Source organism: Hemiscyllium ocellatum, chromosome 2 (assembly GCF_020745735.1).
Source record: "Hemiscyllium ocellatum isolate sHemOce1 chromosome 2, sHemOce1.pat.X.cur, whole genome shotgun sequence".
Classification (NCBI taxonomy): domain Eukaryota; kingdom Metazoa; phylum Chordata; class Chondrichthyes; order Orectolobiformes; family Hemiscylliidae; genus Hemiscyllium; species Hemiscyllium ocellatum.
Window position 1 is genome coordinate 44,039,514 of NC_083402.1, and position 17,616 is coordinate 44,057,129.

Below are 17,616 nucleotides of genomic sequence, written 5' to 3' on the forward strand. Positions count from 1 at the left end.
TACTGAATCAGGGCTGTTTCTGTGCTGCTAATTCTGTGTACGTAATAGATTAACATAGAAGAGCAGTAAACCACTCTATTACTTGAGCCTACTCCACCATTCCAGGTGATTGATGAACCTCACCTCGATGCTACTTGTCTACAGAATCTCCAATATTTGATGTTGGAAAACACAAAGTGGCACTAAGTAGGGAGTTACAGGATTTTGATCCAGCAATACTAAAGAAATGGCAATGTATTTCCACGTCAGGATGATAAGTGACTTAGAGGGAAGCTTTCAGGTGGTGGCATGAAAAAGATTTTCCGTATCTCAGTCTTGAATGGTCTCTGCCACAATCCTGAAATTATGGCCTCAGGACCAGAACCTCCAGCCAGGGAAGCATTACTCTGTCACACCCTGTACAAAATTGCAAAGTTTCTTTGAGATTACCCCTTATTCTTAACTGTCCTCTGAAATGGCCTAGCAAGTCACTCAGTTCAAGGGTGAATAGGTATGGGCAGAAAACTGTCACCCTTGAAAACTGTCCACCCCAGGTAAGAATGAGAAAAGTATTCCTCAGTCAAAATCCTAAAACGTTTATCTGGAAATTAGTGCACTGCTTCTTGTGGGAGTCTGCTGTATGCAAATTGGTTGTTATGTTTCCTACCTTACAAAGCGTCCAACATTTGAAACCTATTCTGGAAATGGACAAGGGTACTGCAGTAGGAACACTTCCTTCTGACTGGGAATGATGCAGACATTTGGTAGTGGTTTCATGTTGTAGCTGATGAATGTGGAGGATGATCCCCTTTAAAGTGGGTGCTGTTGGCAGAAGAGGTGTGGAGCAAAATCCCACTTGCTGTATTTCCACTGAGTGAAAATTTACCAAATCTACTTCCCTGTAGCACTCCCTGCAGGAACTGATGAAAACTCACTACAGGGTATACTGGTTTAATGCAACAGTTGCGTTCCTTTGCAGTGCTTTTCCACAGAGGATCATTCTACAGAAAACTGTAAAAGATTGCTACAGAAAATCACTATTACCCTTTCAGTAAAACATTTGTGTTTCTGAACAGTAACTAAACTTTGTCAATCGCATTATAGCCAATTCTCATCAGCGAAACACCAGAACAATCTGCATAACATAATTTAAATATAATTGTTGATATCACGTTGATAATTGAGGATGTCTGTTCTGAAAAATATGAAGTCTCACCAAACAGTTAAGTTCACTGGTCATGCTGCCACCAGTTGGGCCAGAGTTCGGGCTACTGATTGTTGTGGTTGGTTTTATGGAGATGGAATTAACCGGAATCCCCAATGCATAGGCACACACTTGAGCAACCTGGTTTCCAGAAGGAATAGAAATCATATATTGTTTCAATATCCAAATAATTAAAGCATTTTAGAGAAATGGAAATTGTAGAAATACCAGAACATTTTTTCCTCCCTCTTTGACCAGAGGAAATTGGACAGTGCACACGTTGCATTCACTTAACATGACACATGCTGAAAATGGTCTATTTTGTATGAATAATTATGTTTCATATCTTGGTTTCAGAGCATATCTTGGACTTGGGGGAAAGAGAATTTGTGAATAGCACAGCTGAAAGCAAGATAACAATGCAGGCTGAAATTTCTTGGTATTACTGCTGTGCAAGGACAGTTTTGTGCTATTTACTTTTGAGGCAATTTGCTTGTAACTGAGCTGTGCTCATTTTACATTAAAACATTGGTAAGCTTGAGGTTTGTTAGTGTATGCATTACTTCTGATGTAGGTCTTCTGCCATTTACTTGCATAGTCCTATTCCTCAAACTAAAACCCAGTTCAAGTGAATTTCCTGCATTAAGTCATGTACAGGTGTAGATTTCCATCCACATTGCAGGTGCAGCACAGTTTGACACCAACTGCTGGCATTAAGACTGGGAGTTTAGAAAATTATTGATCCTTATTTTGGTGATATGTTTTTAAAGAAACAAATCTTACTAAAATCTGCAGAATACTTAAGTGCTATCAGTTTCAATGCACCCAAATTTATTCCTCTATCAATATGCCATAACCAGATCACTTAACCATTGTTGTTTGAAAAGCTTTTTGTGTAATTGGTTTTCATATTTCCTACAGTATGACTGCATTTCAAAATTTTATTATTGGTGGAAAAGCATTTGAGGGTATTCAATGATCTTAAAAACTGCCATTTAATGCAAAACTTTATTTTACTTTCAGCCATTGATTTACGCTAATTTTTAACATTTGGGCCTTTTAGATTCACTCAGTGTGAATTGCCAAAATATTAAATCAAATACCAAGTGCCTGAACACCTAAGTTCCCCTCAGGTTGGCAACAAAAATAGTTCACTCTCTTAAAATTGTTACCCATTCTCCTTCATCACTACTGCCAGCATGTCTGTCCTCGAATAACCAAGTACTGACCCCGTATCTTTGCCATCAACCATGTCCAGCCCCACTGTTCTCTTCTGTTTTGTTGAACATATAACTGCTTTACAAATTTGTATTCACTTGCAACTTGGGTGATTGAATCTCTTCAATTCTGTTTGTGCCCATGATCTATCATTCCTGCTGAGCCTCTTTGCAGTTCCAGACAGAGAACGCTAGAGTATCCTCCAGTTGTTTTCAGCCAAGTGGGACTGCTCCTAGTTCCATTCTTATTTATCAAATCATTGTCAGAACACTAAAGCAGTAACTTCTCCATCCTGGTGCCATTCGATCTCAAGATCCCAGGAATCTGACCACATCCGTCTCCCTCATTTATATTTGATTTCTAGTTACATCATCAACCTTTCAATGTAGGCTAATGACATTTATTTCCATCTCTCCACACATTTTTGACATTCCCACTGTCTCTGTGCTATGAAATTACTCATCTAACATTCAGTCCTGTTTAATCAAAGCAAAATATAGTGAATGTTGGAAACTTCTGTAGTTTGTTCCTTTTGCTGTCAGTATGGCAGATGCTTTTTCTCCTTCTCACACCTAATGTCAGCACTTATTTTACATCTCTTTATCTCTCTTTTCCCACCATGAGCATTCCCTTTGACTTTTATTCTGGGCACTCCCACTGCTGGTTCCACTTGCTATTCATCCACTCTGTGAAAAACTATCACTTTCAGTTCTGAACAATCATATCACACTGGACTCAAAACATTAACCTTGTTACACTTTCTTCAGATGCTGACCGATCTGCTGAGTTTCTCTCGCATTTCCTGTTTCAACCCTGTTTATATATCACTTCCTTTGATTTAATATTTTCAAGATCAAAAACATCATCTATGATCACTGCCACAAATCCTTCATCAACATCTCAAGTGCAACCAAACCATTAGAAACCTTTGGAGCCACTTACCAAAGACAAAAGTGGGGAGGGGATGGGGTTCATCATTGGCTTAGGAATCAATAAGAGTCAGTAAGGAATCATGTTAGCTCCTTTGGGAAAACCAACCAAACTAAACGCCCATCAGGTATGTTGGTGCAGAGTGGTGGGCCCTTCCCTAGATCAAGAGCTTCCCAGAGAGGAAATCCTGTGGAAAGTCAAAGTGGGTTGTGGGAGATGGGCATCAGGTAGCAATGCATTGACCAAAGGCCCAGGATTATCAAGGCACTCCAAGTCAAAATGAATGAGGGCAGGATGAAGTCTCTAGGTCACTGGGTATATGTGTGTGTTTCTGTGTGTGTGTGTGTGTGTGTGTTTCTGTGTGTGTGTTTCTGTGTGTGTTTCTGTGTGTGTGTGTCTGTGTATGTATTTGTATATGTGTGTGTGTACATACACATGACTGTGTATGTGTGTGTGTGTGCATGTGTGTATGGTTACCGTCAGCAGCTAGGGAACAGGACTGGCTCTCTTACTTTTGATGCCAATGGCAGTGACCAATAACAAGACACACACACACAAGACTCTGTATAATGTAGCCATTTACACCATTTACTCTATTCGGAAAGGGATCATAGAGACTGCCTATCTCGACTGCATCCCCCATTGAGACAGTCATTCCCTATTCAATCAGTGCCTCATCTGAGAATTAAGACTGACTTTTTCTCTTAGATCATGTGAGTGATGGCCCAACCAATCAGCGCTGTCTTCTCATGCTGTCTAAATATATATTCCTTTTACAAATTGGACTTCTTGTGTCCTGGTCTAGACAAAAAGCCTCAACTTCATTTTCCTTTTGAACACTATAACTTCTGAAAATCATGACAACTATTTCATTCGAGAGTTGTAACCTGAATGATCATACAAAACTCTACTGTTGATGTCTTCACCAACACTAAGAGCTGATTCTAACGTCCTGTTAATTACCTCCCACCCCACTTGCTGACATGGGGGACTTTTAAATGGGAGGGGGGGGGGAAGGTGGGGGGAAAGAGGGGAGAGGTGGATGGGGACCTCACCACTTCCTGTCTTGAGGACACAGTGGATAGCTTTTGAATGCTGTTCCCAACCAGGTGCTAACTGAGCCCCTCAAGTGGGTTATTAATGCACAGTAAAGGCTCTGACCCCAACATTTCTGGTATTGAACCAGCAATAGGCAGGAGAGGTGCCACACAGTAATCCCAAAAAAAGCAAACCCAGCGTGGGTGATGGTGGCTCTCCCTCGCACACACCTCCTGAGTAAAAATGTTAGCAATGAGCCATAGATCATCCAGTCCTGAGGTAAGCAGCCACTGAATTGGAACCCAGCAAGCAGACCATATTCCAGCATCCACTTGCAGAAGTTTTCTGGATGAGGCTTTGATCTCTTTCATTCCTGACTTAGCTATCGAAATGTATATCCTCTAAGTCAAACCTTTTTTATTCTAAGCCTTACACTGTATGGAGATTTCATGCATAACCATTACGTTATTATCAACACAGTGAAAGCAGTTGAAAGTATTATCCTTCCACTGGATTTCGACATCCTGAGTTTTTCTTCTGTTTCTCACCCCTTTGCAATGATTAGTCCAAAATGGTCCCCAAAGTATTACTGAACTGGCTTTGACAGCTTCTGTACTGTACCTACAGGGTGTAAAATGTCAAGTAATTAAGATTTCACTGGGAGTAGAATAAAAGAAGGGAACAGTGGGAATGTAACAGGATTAAGATATTAAAATGAAGGAAGCAAGTAAAAGGACCATAAAACTAAACTCTGTGTAATGACAGTCACACCATAAATTGTGAAGCTTACCTTGGTATCAAGGCCTTGACCAGACTCAATGCCACCTTGTGAAATCATGACTGAACCATCACTGGCGAATATTGAAACAGTACCTAAAATTACACAAGTCACAATTTGTGATGTAGACAGATAAACCTCTCTCGAGGTACAGTGTTACCTGATTAGTACAAGTGTCAGTAGAAAGAATCATGTAGTGACTGGATTGTTCCCGGTGCTATTGAAAACAAATATTTCTTCCAAACAAACATTCAAAGTATTGCTAGGTATAATCACATATAAGCCAAATGTTTATTGGAATTTTCTAAAATATGCATAGGACATCTTTATCTCATGTGATTCTACCTCTTACTAGCATATTCTGAGGAGAGAAATAACTGCACATAAGATAATAGGCCAGGTCTTCTGATCAATGGTGATGTTCAATGTACTGCTGGTTGCCTGTGAAGATCTCTGCATGATTGCCGCCTTGTGCACTTACAGTCTGAATTTCCAGTCCAGGTGAAACCACAATGCTTCAGCACAGTGACCCATAGGGAACACCAGTGAAAAGAAGCAGTGCAGCAGAGGAGGGACAGAGGAGCACAGTGGAGGGCAGGTCCCGTGTTTATGACATTAGTTGCTTTATTCAGGTAAGTTCTTGACAGTCTCAAGACCTTCACTGGGTTAAAAATCACACAACACGAGGTTATAGTCCAACAGGTTTAATTGGAAGTACACTAGCTTTCGGAGCATCGCTATGTGAGAATCTCTCCGGTTATGAAACCAATTGTATAGGGGATCCCCAGCTTTTGTCACGACACTATGGATTTCTTACAGAAACTGAGCACCCATGGACCAGTCGAACCGGGAACATTCCTCGTCACAATGGACGCCTCCGCACTCTACACCAGCATCTCCCACAATGATGGCATCGCGGCAACAGCCTCAGTACTCAACACCGACAACTGCCAATCTCCAAACACCATCCTACAACTCATCTTCTTTATCCTTGGTCACAACATCTTCACCTTTGACAACCAGTTCTTCATCTAGACACATGGAACAGCCTTGGGGACCAAATTTGCCCCCCAATATGCCAACATTTTTATGCATAGGTTTGAACAAGAATTCTTCTCTGTGCAGGATCTCCAACCAACATTATACACCAGGTACTTTGACGACATTTTCTTCCTCGGGACCCATGGTGAGGAATCACTGATAAAACTACACAGTGACATCAACAAGTTTCATCCCACCATCAAACTCACCACGGACTACTCTCAACTATCTGTCTCATTCTTGAACACACGCACCTCCATCAAGGATGGACACCTCAGCACCACACTCTACTGCAAACCCACAGACAACCTCACAATGCTACACTTCTCCAGCTTTCACCCAAAACATATTAAAACAGCCATCCCCTAAGGACAAGCCCTACACATACACTGGATCTGCTCAGATGAGGAGGAATGTGATGGACACCTGGAAGTACTCAGGGATGCCCTCACAAGAACAGGGTTCGATGCTCAACTCATCGACCGCCAGTTCCGACGTGCCACAGCAAGGAGCCGTAATGACTTCCTCAGGAGACAGACATGTGCTGCAACCGACAGGGTACCCTTTATTGTTCAGTATTTTCCAGGAGCTGAAAAACTATGCCATGTTCTTCGTGACCTGGAACACATTATCAATGAGGATGAGCACCTCCCCAAGACTTCCCCACACCTCCACTAATTGCCTTTAAACAATCGCCAAACCTCAAACAGATCATTGTTCGTAGCAAGCTGCCTGACTCTCAGGACAACTCCATACAACCCTGTCACGGTAGGTGCTGCAAGATGTGTCAGAGTGTGGACATAGAGACCACTATTACATGTAGGGACACCTCCCACCTTGTACATGGCAGGTACTCATGTGACTCAGCCAATGTTGTCTATCTTATACATCTGCAAATGTGTTGCTGGTCAAAGCACAGCAGGTTAGGCAGCATCTCAGGAATAGAGAATTCGACGTTTCGAGCATAAGCCCTTCATCAGGAATAAGAGAGGGAGAGCCAAGCCGGCTGAGATAAAAGGTAGGGAGGAGGGACTAGGGGGAGGGGCGATGGAGGTGGGATAGGTGGAAGGAGGTCAAGGTGAGGGTGATAGGCCGGAGTGGGGTGGGGGCGGAGAGGTCAGGAAGAGGATTGCAAGTTAGGAGGGCGGTGCTGAGTTGAGGGAACCGACTGAGACAAGGTGGGGGGAGGGGAAATGAGGAAGCTGGAGAAATCTGAATTCATACCTTGTGGTTGGAGGGTTCCCAGGCGGAAGATGAGGCGCTCCTCCTCCAGCCGTCGTGTAGTTGTGTTCTGCCGGTGGAGGAGTCCAAGGACCTGCATGTCCTCGGTGGAGTGGGAGGGGGAGTTAAAGTGTTGAGCCACGGGGTGATTGGGTTGGTTGGTTCGGGCGGCCCAGAGGTGTTCTCTGAAGCGTTCCGCAAGTAAGCGGCCTGTCTCACCAATATAGAGGAGGCCACATCGGGTGCAGCGGATGCAATAGATGATGTGTGTGGAGGTACAGGTGAACTTGTGGCGGATATGGAAGGATCCCTTGGGGCCTTGGAGGGAAGTGAGTGTGGAGGTGTGGGCGCAAGTTTTACATTTCCTGCGGTTGCAGGGGAAGGTGCCGGGGGTGGAGGTTGGGTTGGTGGGGGGTGTGGATCTGACAAGGGAGTCACGAAGGGAGTGGTCCTTGCGGAACGCTGATAGGGGAGGGGAGGGAAATATATCCTTGGTGGTGGGGTCCGTTTGGAGGTGGCGGAAATGGCGGCGGATAATACGTTGTATGCGCAGGTTGGTGGGGTGGTAGGTGAGAACCAGTGGGGTTCTGTCTTGGTGGCGGTTGGAGGAGCGGGGCTCAAGGGCGGAGGAGCGGGAAGTGGAGGAGATGCGGTGGAGGGCATCGTCGATCACGTCTGGGGGGAATCTGCGGTCCTTGAAGAAGGAGGCCATCTGGGTTGTGCGGTGTTGGAATTGGTCCTCCTGGGAGCAGATGCGGCGGAGACGAAGGAATTGGGAATATGGGATGGCGTTTTTACAGGGGGCAGGGTGGGAGGAGGTGTAGTCCAGGTAGCTGTGGGAGTCAGTCGGTTTATAATAGATGTCTGTGTTGAGTCGGTCGCCCGAGATAGAAATGGAAAGGTCTAGGAAGGGGAGGGAGGAGTCTGAGACAGTCCAGGTGAATTTCAGGTCGGGATGGAAGGTGTTAGTAAAGTTGATGAACTGTTCAACCTCCTCGTGGGAGCACGAGGCAGCGCCGATACAGTCATCGATGTAGCGGAGGAAAAGGTGGGGGGTGGTGCCAGTGTAGTTGCGGAAGATGGACTGTTCCACATATCCTACGAAGAGGCAGGCATAGCTGGGGCCCATGCGGGTGCCCATGGCAACTCCTTTAGTTTGGAGGAAGTGGGAGGATTGAAAAGAGAAGTTATTCAGGGTGAGGACCAGTTCAGTCAGTCGAAGGAGGGTGTCAGTGGAAGGGTACTGGTTAGTGCGGCGGGAAAGGAAGAAGCGGAGGGCTTTGAGTCCTTCGTGATGGGGGATGGAGGTGTACAGGGACTGGATGTCCATAGTGAAAATAAGGCGTTGGGGACCGGGGAAGCGAAAATCCTGGAGGAGGTGGAGGGCGTGGGTGGTGTCCCGAACGTAGGTGGGGAGTTCTTGGACTAAAGGGGACAGGACCGTGTCGAGGTATTGGGAGATGAGTTCGGTGGGGCAGGAGCAGGCTGAGACAATGGGTCGGCCGGGGCAGGCAGGTTTGTGGATTTTGGGCAGGAGGTAGAAACGGGCGGTGCGGGGTTGTGGGACTATGAGGTTGGAGGCGGTGGATGGGAGATCCCCTGAGGTGATGAGGTCCTGGATGGTCTGGGAGATGATGGTTTGGTGGTGGGAGGTGGGGTCGTGGTCAAGGGGGCGATAAGAGGAGGCGTCCGCGAGCTGGCGTTTGGCTTCAGCGGTGTACAGGTCAGTGCGCCAAACTACCACCGCGCCTCCCTTGTCTGCGGGTTTGATGGTGAGGTTGGGATTGGAGCGGAGGGAGTGGAGGGCTGCACGTTCTGAGGGTGAGAGGTTGGAGTGGGTGAGAGGGGTGGACAGGTTGAGTCGGTTGATGTCACGGCGGCAGTTGGCTATAAAGAGGTCGAGGGCGGGTAGGAGGCCTGCACGGGGTGTCCAGGTGGATGGGGTGTGTTGGAGGCGGGAGAAGGGGTCGTCAGAGGGTGGGCGGGAGTCTTGGTTGTGAAAGTAGGCACGGAGGCGAAGGCGGCGGAAGAATTGTTCAATATCTCGCCGCGTGTTGAACTCATTAATCCGAGGGCGTAGGGGAACGAAGGTGAGGCCCCTGCTGAGGACTGATCTCTCATCCTCAGAGAGGGGGAGATCTGGAGGGATGGTGAAAATCCGGCAGGGCTGGGAGCTAGGACCTGGTGTGGGACTGGAGCTGGAGCTGGAGCTGGGGGCGGGGTTAGGGGATTTCAATATCTCGCCGCGTGTTGAACTCATTAATCCGAGGGCGTAGGGGAACGAAGGTGAGGCCCCTGCTGAGGACTGATCTCTCATCCTCAGAGAGGGGGAGGCCTCTCCTTCGATAGCTCAGCTGGTAGAGCGCCTCTCCTTCGATAGCTCAGCTGGTAGAGCGCCTCTCCTTCGATAGCTCAGCTGGTAGAGCGCCTCTCCTTCGATAGCTCAGCTGGTAGAGCGCCTCTCCTTCGATAGCTCAGCTGGTAGAGCGGCCTCTCCTTCGATAGCTCAGCTGGTAGAGCGGCCTCTCCTTCGATAGCTCAGCTGGTAGAGCGGCCTCTCCTTCGATAGCTCAGCTGGTAGAGCGGCCTCTCCTTCGATAGCTCAGCTGGTAGAGCGGCCTCTCCTTCGATAGCTCAGCTGGTAGAGCGGCCTCTCCTTCGATAGCTCAGCTGGTAGAGCGGCCTCTCCTTCGATAGCTCAGCTGGTAGAGCGGCCTCTCCTTCGATAGCTCAGCTGGTAGAGCGGCCTCTCCTTCGATAGCTCAGCTGGTAGAGCGGCCTCTCCTTCGATAGCTCAGCTGGTAGAGCGGCCTCTCCTTCGATAGCTCAGCTGGTAGAGCGGCCTCTCCTTCGATAGCTCAGCTGGTAGAGCGGCCTCTCCTTCGATAGCTCAGCTGGTAGAGCGGCCTCTCCTTCGATAGCTCAGCTGGTAGAGCGGCCTCTCCTTCGATAGCTCAGCTGGTAGAGCGGCCTCTCCTTCGATAGCTCAGCTGGTAGAGCGGCCTCTCCTTCGATAGCTCAGCTGGTAGAGCGGCCTCTCCTTCGATAGCTCAGCTGGTAGAGCGGCCTCTCCTTCGATAGCTCAGCTGGTAGAGCGGCCTCTCCTTCGATAGCTCAGCTGGTAGAGCGGCCTCTCCTTCGATAGCTCAGCTGGTAGAGCGGCCTCTCCTTCGATAGCTCAGCTGGTAGAGCGGCCTCTCCTTCGATAGCTCAGCTGGTAGAGCGGCCTCTCCTTCGATAGCTCAGCTGGTAGAGCGGCCTCTCCTTCGATAGCTCAGCTGGTAGAGCGGCCTCTCCTTCGATAGCTCAGCTGGTAGAGCGGGCCTCTCCTTCGATAGCTCAGCTGGTAGAGCGGGCCTCTCCTTCGATAGCTCAGCTGGTAGAGCGGGCCTCTCCTTCGATAGCTCAGCTGGTAGAGCGGGCCTCTCCTTCGATAGCTCAGCTGGTAGAGCGGAGGCCTCTCCTTCGATAGCTCAGCTGGTAGAGCGGAGGCCTCTCCTTCGATAGCTCAGCTGGTAGAGCGGAGGCCTCTCCTTCGATAGCTCAGCTGGTAGAGCGGAGCCTCTCCTTCGATAGCTCAGCTGGTAGAGCGGAGGCCTCTCCTTCGATAGCTCAGCTGGTAGAGCGGAGGCCTCTCCTTCGATAGCTCAGCTGGTAGAGCGGAGCCTCTCCTTCGATAGCTCAGCTGGTAGAGCGGAGGCCTCTCCTTCGATAGCTCAGCTGGTAGAGCGGAGGCCTCTCCTTCGATAGCTCAGCTGGTAGAGCGGAGGCCTCTCCTTCGATAGCTCAGCTGGTAGAGCGGAGCCTCTCCTTCGATAGCTCAGCTGGTAGAGCGGAGGCCTCTCCTTCGATAGCTCAGCTGGTAGAGCGGAGGACTGGAGTGTGTCGCAAATCTGTCGCCTCTCCTTCGATAGCTCAGCTGGTAGAGCGGAGGACTGGAGTGTGTCGCAAATCTGTCGCCTCTCCTTCGATAGCTCAGCTGGTAGAGCGGAGGACTGGAGTGTGTCGCAAATCTGTCGCCTCTCCTTCGATAGCTCAGCTGGTAGAGCGGAGGACTGGAGTGTGTCGCAAATCTGTCGCCTCTCCTTCGATAGCTCAGCTGGTAGAGCGGAGGACTGGAGTGTGTCGCAAATCTGTCGCCTCTCCTTCGATAGCTCAGCTGGTAGAGCGGAGGACTGGAGTGTGTCGCAAATCTGTCGCCTCTCCTTCGATAGCTCAGCTGGTAGAGCGGAGGACTGGAGTGTGTCGCAAATCTGTCGCCTCTCCTTCGATAGCTCAGCTGGTAGAGCGGAGGACTGGAGTGTGTCGCAAATCTGTCGCCTCTCCTTCGATAGCTCAGCTGGTAGAGCGGAGGACTGGAGTGTGTCGCAAATCTGTCGCCTCTCCTTCGATAGCTCAGCTGGTAGAGCGGAGGACTGGAGTGTGTCGCAAATCTGTCGCCTCTCCTTCGATAGCTCAGCTGGTAGAGCGGAGGACTGGAGTGTGTCGCAAATCTGTCGCCTCTCCTTCGATAGCTCAGCTGGTAGAGCGGAGGACTGGAGTGTGTCGCAAATCTGTCGCCTCTCCTTCGATAGCTCAGCTGGTAGAGCGGAGGACTGGAGTGTGTCGCAAATCTGTCGCCTCTCCTTCGATAGCTCAGCTGGTAGAGCGGAGGACTGGAGTGTGTCGCAAATCTGTCGCCTCTCCTTCGATAGCTCAGCTGGTAGAGCGGAGGACTGGAGTGTGTCGCAAATCTGTCGCCTCTCCTTCGATAGCTCAGCTGGTAGAGCGGAGGACTGGAGTGTGTCGCAAATCTGTCGCCTCTCCTTCGATAGCTCAGCTGGTAGAGCGGAGGACTGGAGTGTGTCGCAAATCTGTCGCCTCTCCTTCGATAGCTCAGCTGGTAGAGCGGAGGACTGGAGTGTGTCGCAAATCTGTCGCCTCTCCTTCGATAGCTCAGCTGGTAGAGCGGAGGACTGGAGTGTGTCGCAAATCTGTCGCCTCTCCTTCGATAGCTCAGCTGGTAGAGCGGAGGACTGGAGTGTGTCGCAAATCTGTCGCCTCTCCTTCGATAGCTCAGCTGGTAGAGCGGAGGACTGGAGTGTGTCGCAAATCTGTCGCCTCTCCTTCGATAGCTCAGCTGGTAGAGCGGAGGACTGGAGTGTGTCGCAAATCTGTCGCCTCTCCTTCGATAGCTCAGCTGGTAGAGCGGAGGACTGGAGTGTGTCGCAAATCTGTCGCCTCTCCTTCGATAGCTCAGCTGGTAGAGCGGAGGACTGGAGTGTGTCGCAAATCTGTCGCCTCTCCTTCGATAGCTCAGCTGGTAGAGCGGAGGACTGGAGTGTGTCGCAAATCTGTCGCCTCTCCTTCGATAGCTCAGCTGGTAGAGCGGAGGACTGGAGTGTGTCGCAAATCTATCTTATACATTGCAGGCAAGGATGCCCTGAGGCATGGTATATTGGGAAACCGAACAAAGGCTACGACAATGGATGGATGGGCACCGTACAACAATCAACAGACAGGAGTGTTCCCCTCCCAGTTGGGGAACACTTCAGTGGTCCAGGACATTCAGGTGGACTTCGGGACAGGCAGCAGAGGAAAGTGGCCGAGCAGAGGCTGATGGCTAAGTTCGGTACCCATAGGGAGGGCCTCAACCGGGACCTTGGGTTCATGTCACATCACAGGTGACCACCATCTCACACACACACACACACACACACACACACACACACACACACACACACACACACACACACACACACACACACACACACACACACACACACCCCCTCACAGACTTAAGACACTCTACACTCACCATGCACACACACACACACATACACTTTCTCACACTCACAACCCCCAACCCAGACACACACACTCCGACAAAGATCCACATGCACACATATATTTTGTGTGGTGAATTTGAACTTGCAGGGTGACATTGTACTTTGCCCATTGTAAGTTTAAACTTGCAGCGTAATTACAATGTCTTTGTGCACGTAAAGACTTCCAAAGAGTTCCACTGGCAGCAGCAACCTACGTTCAGAACATTACCACAGCTTACGGTGAAAGATCTGACATGACACCCATTCTGAAGTTATCAGGAGTTGAGCTCCTCTAAACCTAGTCCAATTTGTTACACTTAATAGCACAGCCTGGCCAAAGTCAGTGCAAGTGGGTTAACGGATTCCAGTGCACTAAGAAAGCAGAAGACCTTTTCTGTGTTCACAATGAAATAGATAAATTGCAGTTGCCAATATTGAACAAGCGAATATGTAATTTTAAGCTGGAATCATAAAATTTCTACAGGGCAGAAAGAGGCCATTCGGTGCACTCAGTCTGCACTGAACTTTGAAAGAGCATCCCACCTTAACTAAGTTAGGCTGGAATTGAGCCCTGTTCCCTGGCGCTGTGAAGCAGCAGTGCTGACCACTGTGCTGGCTGGGTGAAACCAGTATAACTTCACTGACACCTAAAATAGGCAGCAATTCTGAATTGCAGCACCAGCCTAAGGGAAAGCCTTTTGTATCTTGGTGCCCTGTTTGTTCAGTTTAAGTTTGGACTAGTATTCGTGCAAGTTGCAAAAATATAGCAGGAACTCAAAAGATTAGCTATACTTCAAATAAACAGCACCATACAAATAACAGTAGAATGACTGACAATTAGGATAAACATTAAATTAAATAATAAAAAAAATACATTTTAAAAATGATTCTTCAAAATTTCAAGACTCTGAAGGTTTGTGCTTGTTTTTTTCAGATTCGTGACAGATGTTGATATCTACAGTAGGTGGAGCTCCTGAGCCTAAGTAAAATACACTAAATTGCAATCATTCTGATTAAATGCCAAGGTATTGAGTGCACTAAAACACTTACTGTTGCAATCCAGTCTTTGTGTATTCTCATACTATCAATTTAACACTAATTTATGCTGAATTAAGATAATTCATAGCTTGATAACGTATAAAACTGAGTAAACATGCTTGTCAGGTACAGGTGACAGGAGCAAATTACTGAATATGCTGGAAGCTGAACTGAAAACAAAAAGTGCTGGAGATCACCGCAGGTCAGGCAGCATCCATGGAGAGACAGCAAGCTAATATTTGAAGTCTAGGTGGCTTTTTATCAAAGTGAAAGTGTGCAGGGGACAGCAGTTATGCAATAGTTGGGGGAGGGGGGGGGAGTTTAGAGTGTGAGGGGAGAAAGGATATTGATAGTTCAGATTAAGTGATCGGATTGTCAGAATGACAGAACAATGGTGTGTCTAACTGCTAGACTGGAATGAACAGACAGTGCCCCTGGAGTGGGGGAATGCGAGAGGAGGTGACAGTTGAAAAGGAGTCTTTTCTCCCCCAGTAGTTTGGGTTGAACTCAACTAATTATTTCAATGCCTTTGAGCTGGGATATGATCATCGTGGATGAAGCTGCTTTTCAATGTAATCTGATAATTAAAGAAGCCAACGTCAAGCCAAATAGATACAAATGTTTCTTTCTCGTCACACGAGACTTGATTGTGCAACCTTTGCACCATTCTTAGTAAATACACTGCCCTACAGAGTAAGTCAAAATAGCAATTAAGATAATTACATTTCATAGATGTTCAAACATTCTTAAAGAACAATAGAGATATTCTTCCTCCGTGATGTGTATGTAATCCCCTGATGATTTTAATTATGCAATCTAAACCGACTACAGGACCACAGTGTTTCAAGCAGCACTCACACAAGTAATAGCTTTCAGACCAATACAGGCCGTATTTGAGGGGAACCACTGCCAGTCCTTTCTTCTTCCACCTGTTTTCTGCATTGAATTTCTTAATTGCTTGCAGGCGTCCAGCCACATCCACTTTTTCTAACTGAGCTGTTCAGAATGACAATAAAAATGGTTAATGCTCTAATTCATTAAAGGGTGCAATAGGAAAATACAGTAATGCTGTCCAAGTGTTTTTGCATAACATAGACATGGTTGTACAATGTTCAATCACAGCTGAATTATCTACATTTCATATGCTTTGTGTATTCATTAGTAAGTACCACTAAAAGCAAATAAAAATCAGATGAGCCATGAAGTGTGCTAACTAACTTCTGCATTATGATTAGTATCCTGAGCATACAAGCCCCATGTTGAGTGCGCTAATTTGTAAAACCAACTTCACACAATCCAATTTGCCCTGTTTATAAAATAATTCCTTTTGCTGCAGTCATTAACTTGACATCTTGACTGTTGTACTAATTCTACTGCTGCTGTTGCTTTTGTATGACAAAAGAAGTTTACCATGGGATGTCTAGTTTGATTAAACAGCATCCTGAGACGATGAATGGAGACATGAAGTTTCACCAGCAGTGGATCATAGAGGGCAGGACAATGTTTGTAATCCACAGACTAAAATAACGGCCACAATCATATCTCAGGTCATCCCGAATTTTCCACTATTTCTACTTTTAACCCCTCACCTCAACAATCTGGCTTCAGTCAGTTCTGCAGCCCTTCAGCTGAGAAATTGAGCAGATAGCCTGCTCTCAGGTTTGGTCATGTTATTTTTTTGATAATGCTCTGGCACACAAGTCTGATTTCTTTGGAGAATTGTGAATGAATGAAGATGGGCTGTGAAGGGATGGAGACATGTTATGCTAAAATAAAAAAGAAATGCAGACTCTGGAAATCTGAACAAAAACAGAAATTTCAGGAGAAACCCAGCAGGGTCTTGCAGTAACTGTACAGAGAAAGCAGCATTAACATTTCGGGTCCATGGACCCTTCTTCTGTTCGCATCTGAAGAAGGGTCACTGTTTCCGAAATGTGAACTCTACTTTCTCTGCACGGATGCCTGGTATCTTTAAGCACCTAAAAACATGTTTGGTTCCTGAATAAATGTGGTGAATGTATGAACATAAACCAGCAGGCAGCTCAGACCTACATAACACAATCATTTCTTCCTGTGGTCTGTGATTATAAACTTATGTGGGCACAACTGGGACAACTAAAGAACAATGAAAATAAGACATTTAAACCACCTTAATAATTGTGTCAATATGTAATGCTCACAAAACAGAGAGAATGATGTACATACCACCTTTGAATAGGATGACCAAATCATTGATAAGATTTGTAAAAGAGCTCTTTGAGTATTCTTAATATTCAGCGACTAAATTTAGACTGTTCAATTACTTCTTCAGCATTGAGAGAAGCTAATGCAGTAGTCAGAAGGATAGATGCAAAGCTATAGAGGATTTCACATCCACTGCTGTTGTTATCAAATACAATAGGTCATCACAGAATGAGAATCTGTCCAATCTAGCACCGGACTCACTTGAGTAAAGATCCCGGATGCTGCAGTAGGGCAGGTTGAAGCCCAGTGGTGTGATGTCTCCTTGAACATACAAGTTCTTCTGCTTTACAGCGATTGGATCCAAGTTCAGAAATTTGGCCACATGTTCAAGAATTGTCTCAATGACAAATATGTTGGGTACTGAACCTGTAAAAGCAGGAATTTTATATTTGCATGTCAACTTGGCTTGGTGATGGAACTCTAGTCTCTGACACATTATGGACACTGCTGAATTAAGTAAGTAATCTGGGCTGATATTCAGTCATTTGGCTGATATAGTGTTACTGTACATATACGGTGCTTCAGTGCTGCATAATCATGGGTGGGATCTTTAAGATGAAATGTCCTGCCTAGGTGGTGTTTCATTAACAAGAAGTTCCCTCAGTAACCGTGACAAAGACTCCCATCAACGACATTACCAAGACCTATTTAGTTCTCATCACCATCTTGGGTTCCATTTTCAGCTTTCATGGCAAGTTCAATTCTAATTTCCAATTTCGTCCAGACTGACACAAATATAGCTAACTACTGCTTTTACATTTACCCATGAAGTTACATTGGTTATTAGAGGGTACTGCTGAAACCCAACTTGTTGTTGGCTGTCAGCTTAAATTTGATAGTAGATTGCAATATTGGACACAATAATGAATATCAAAATTAGCTTGGCGTTCAATGCTAGATCAAGGAATTAATAAGACAGTCTTTGGAGCAGCATCAAGTTTCAAGAACATTGATGCTATAACAAGGTTAAATAATCTACCTGATCATCACCTTTGAAATCAATGCTGCCTTCAGGAGAACACAATCCCACATTTATTAAATGTCACAGGAATTTGAGGGTGCATACATGAGGATCAATGGTCGGCACAACAATGTGGACTGAAGGGCCTGTTCTGTGC

At 46.7% G+C, this 17,616-nt stretch overlaps 1 protein-coding gene across 3 annotated transcripts in view; it reads right to left on the reverse strand.

Annotated features, from left to right (window-relative positions):
• LOC132822962 (uncharacterized) overlaps positions 1-17,616 on the reverse strand; it is a 196,561-nt gene that overhangs the window by 14,943 nt on the left and 164,002 nt on the right. For all 3 annotated transcript variants that reach the window (XM_060836424.1, XM_060836434.1, XM_060836416.1), the window contains 4 exons: positions 16,700-16,864; positions 15,113-15,250; positions 5,160-5,242; positions 1,196-1,324 (listed from right to left, as the gene is read on the reverse strand). In XM_060836424.1, the coding sequence (XP_060692407.1) occupies positions 1,196-1,324; positions 5,160-5,242; positions 15,113-15,250; positions 16,700-16,864 (515 nt within the window). The remainder of the gene's footprint in view (positions 1-1,195; positions 1,325-5,159; positions 5,243-15,112; positions 15,251-16,699; positions 16,865-17,616) is intronic.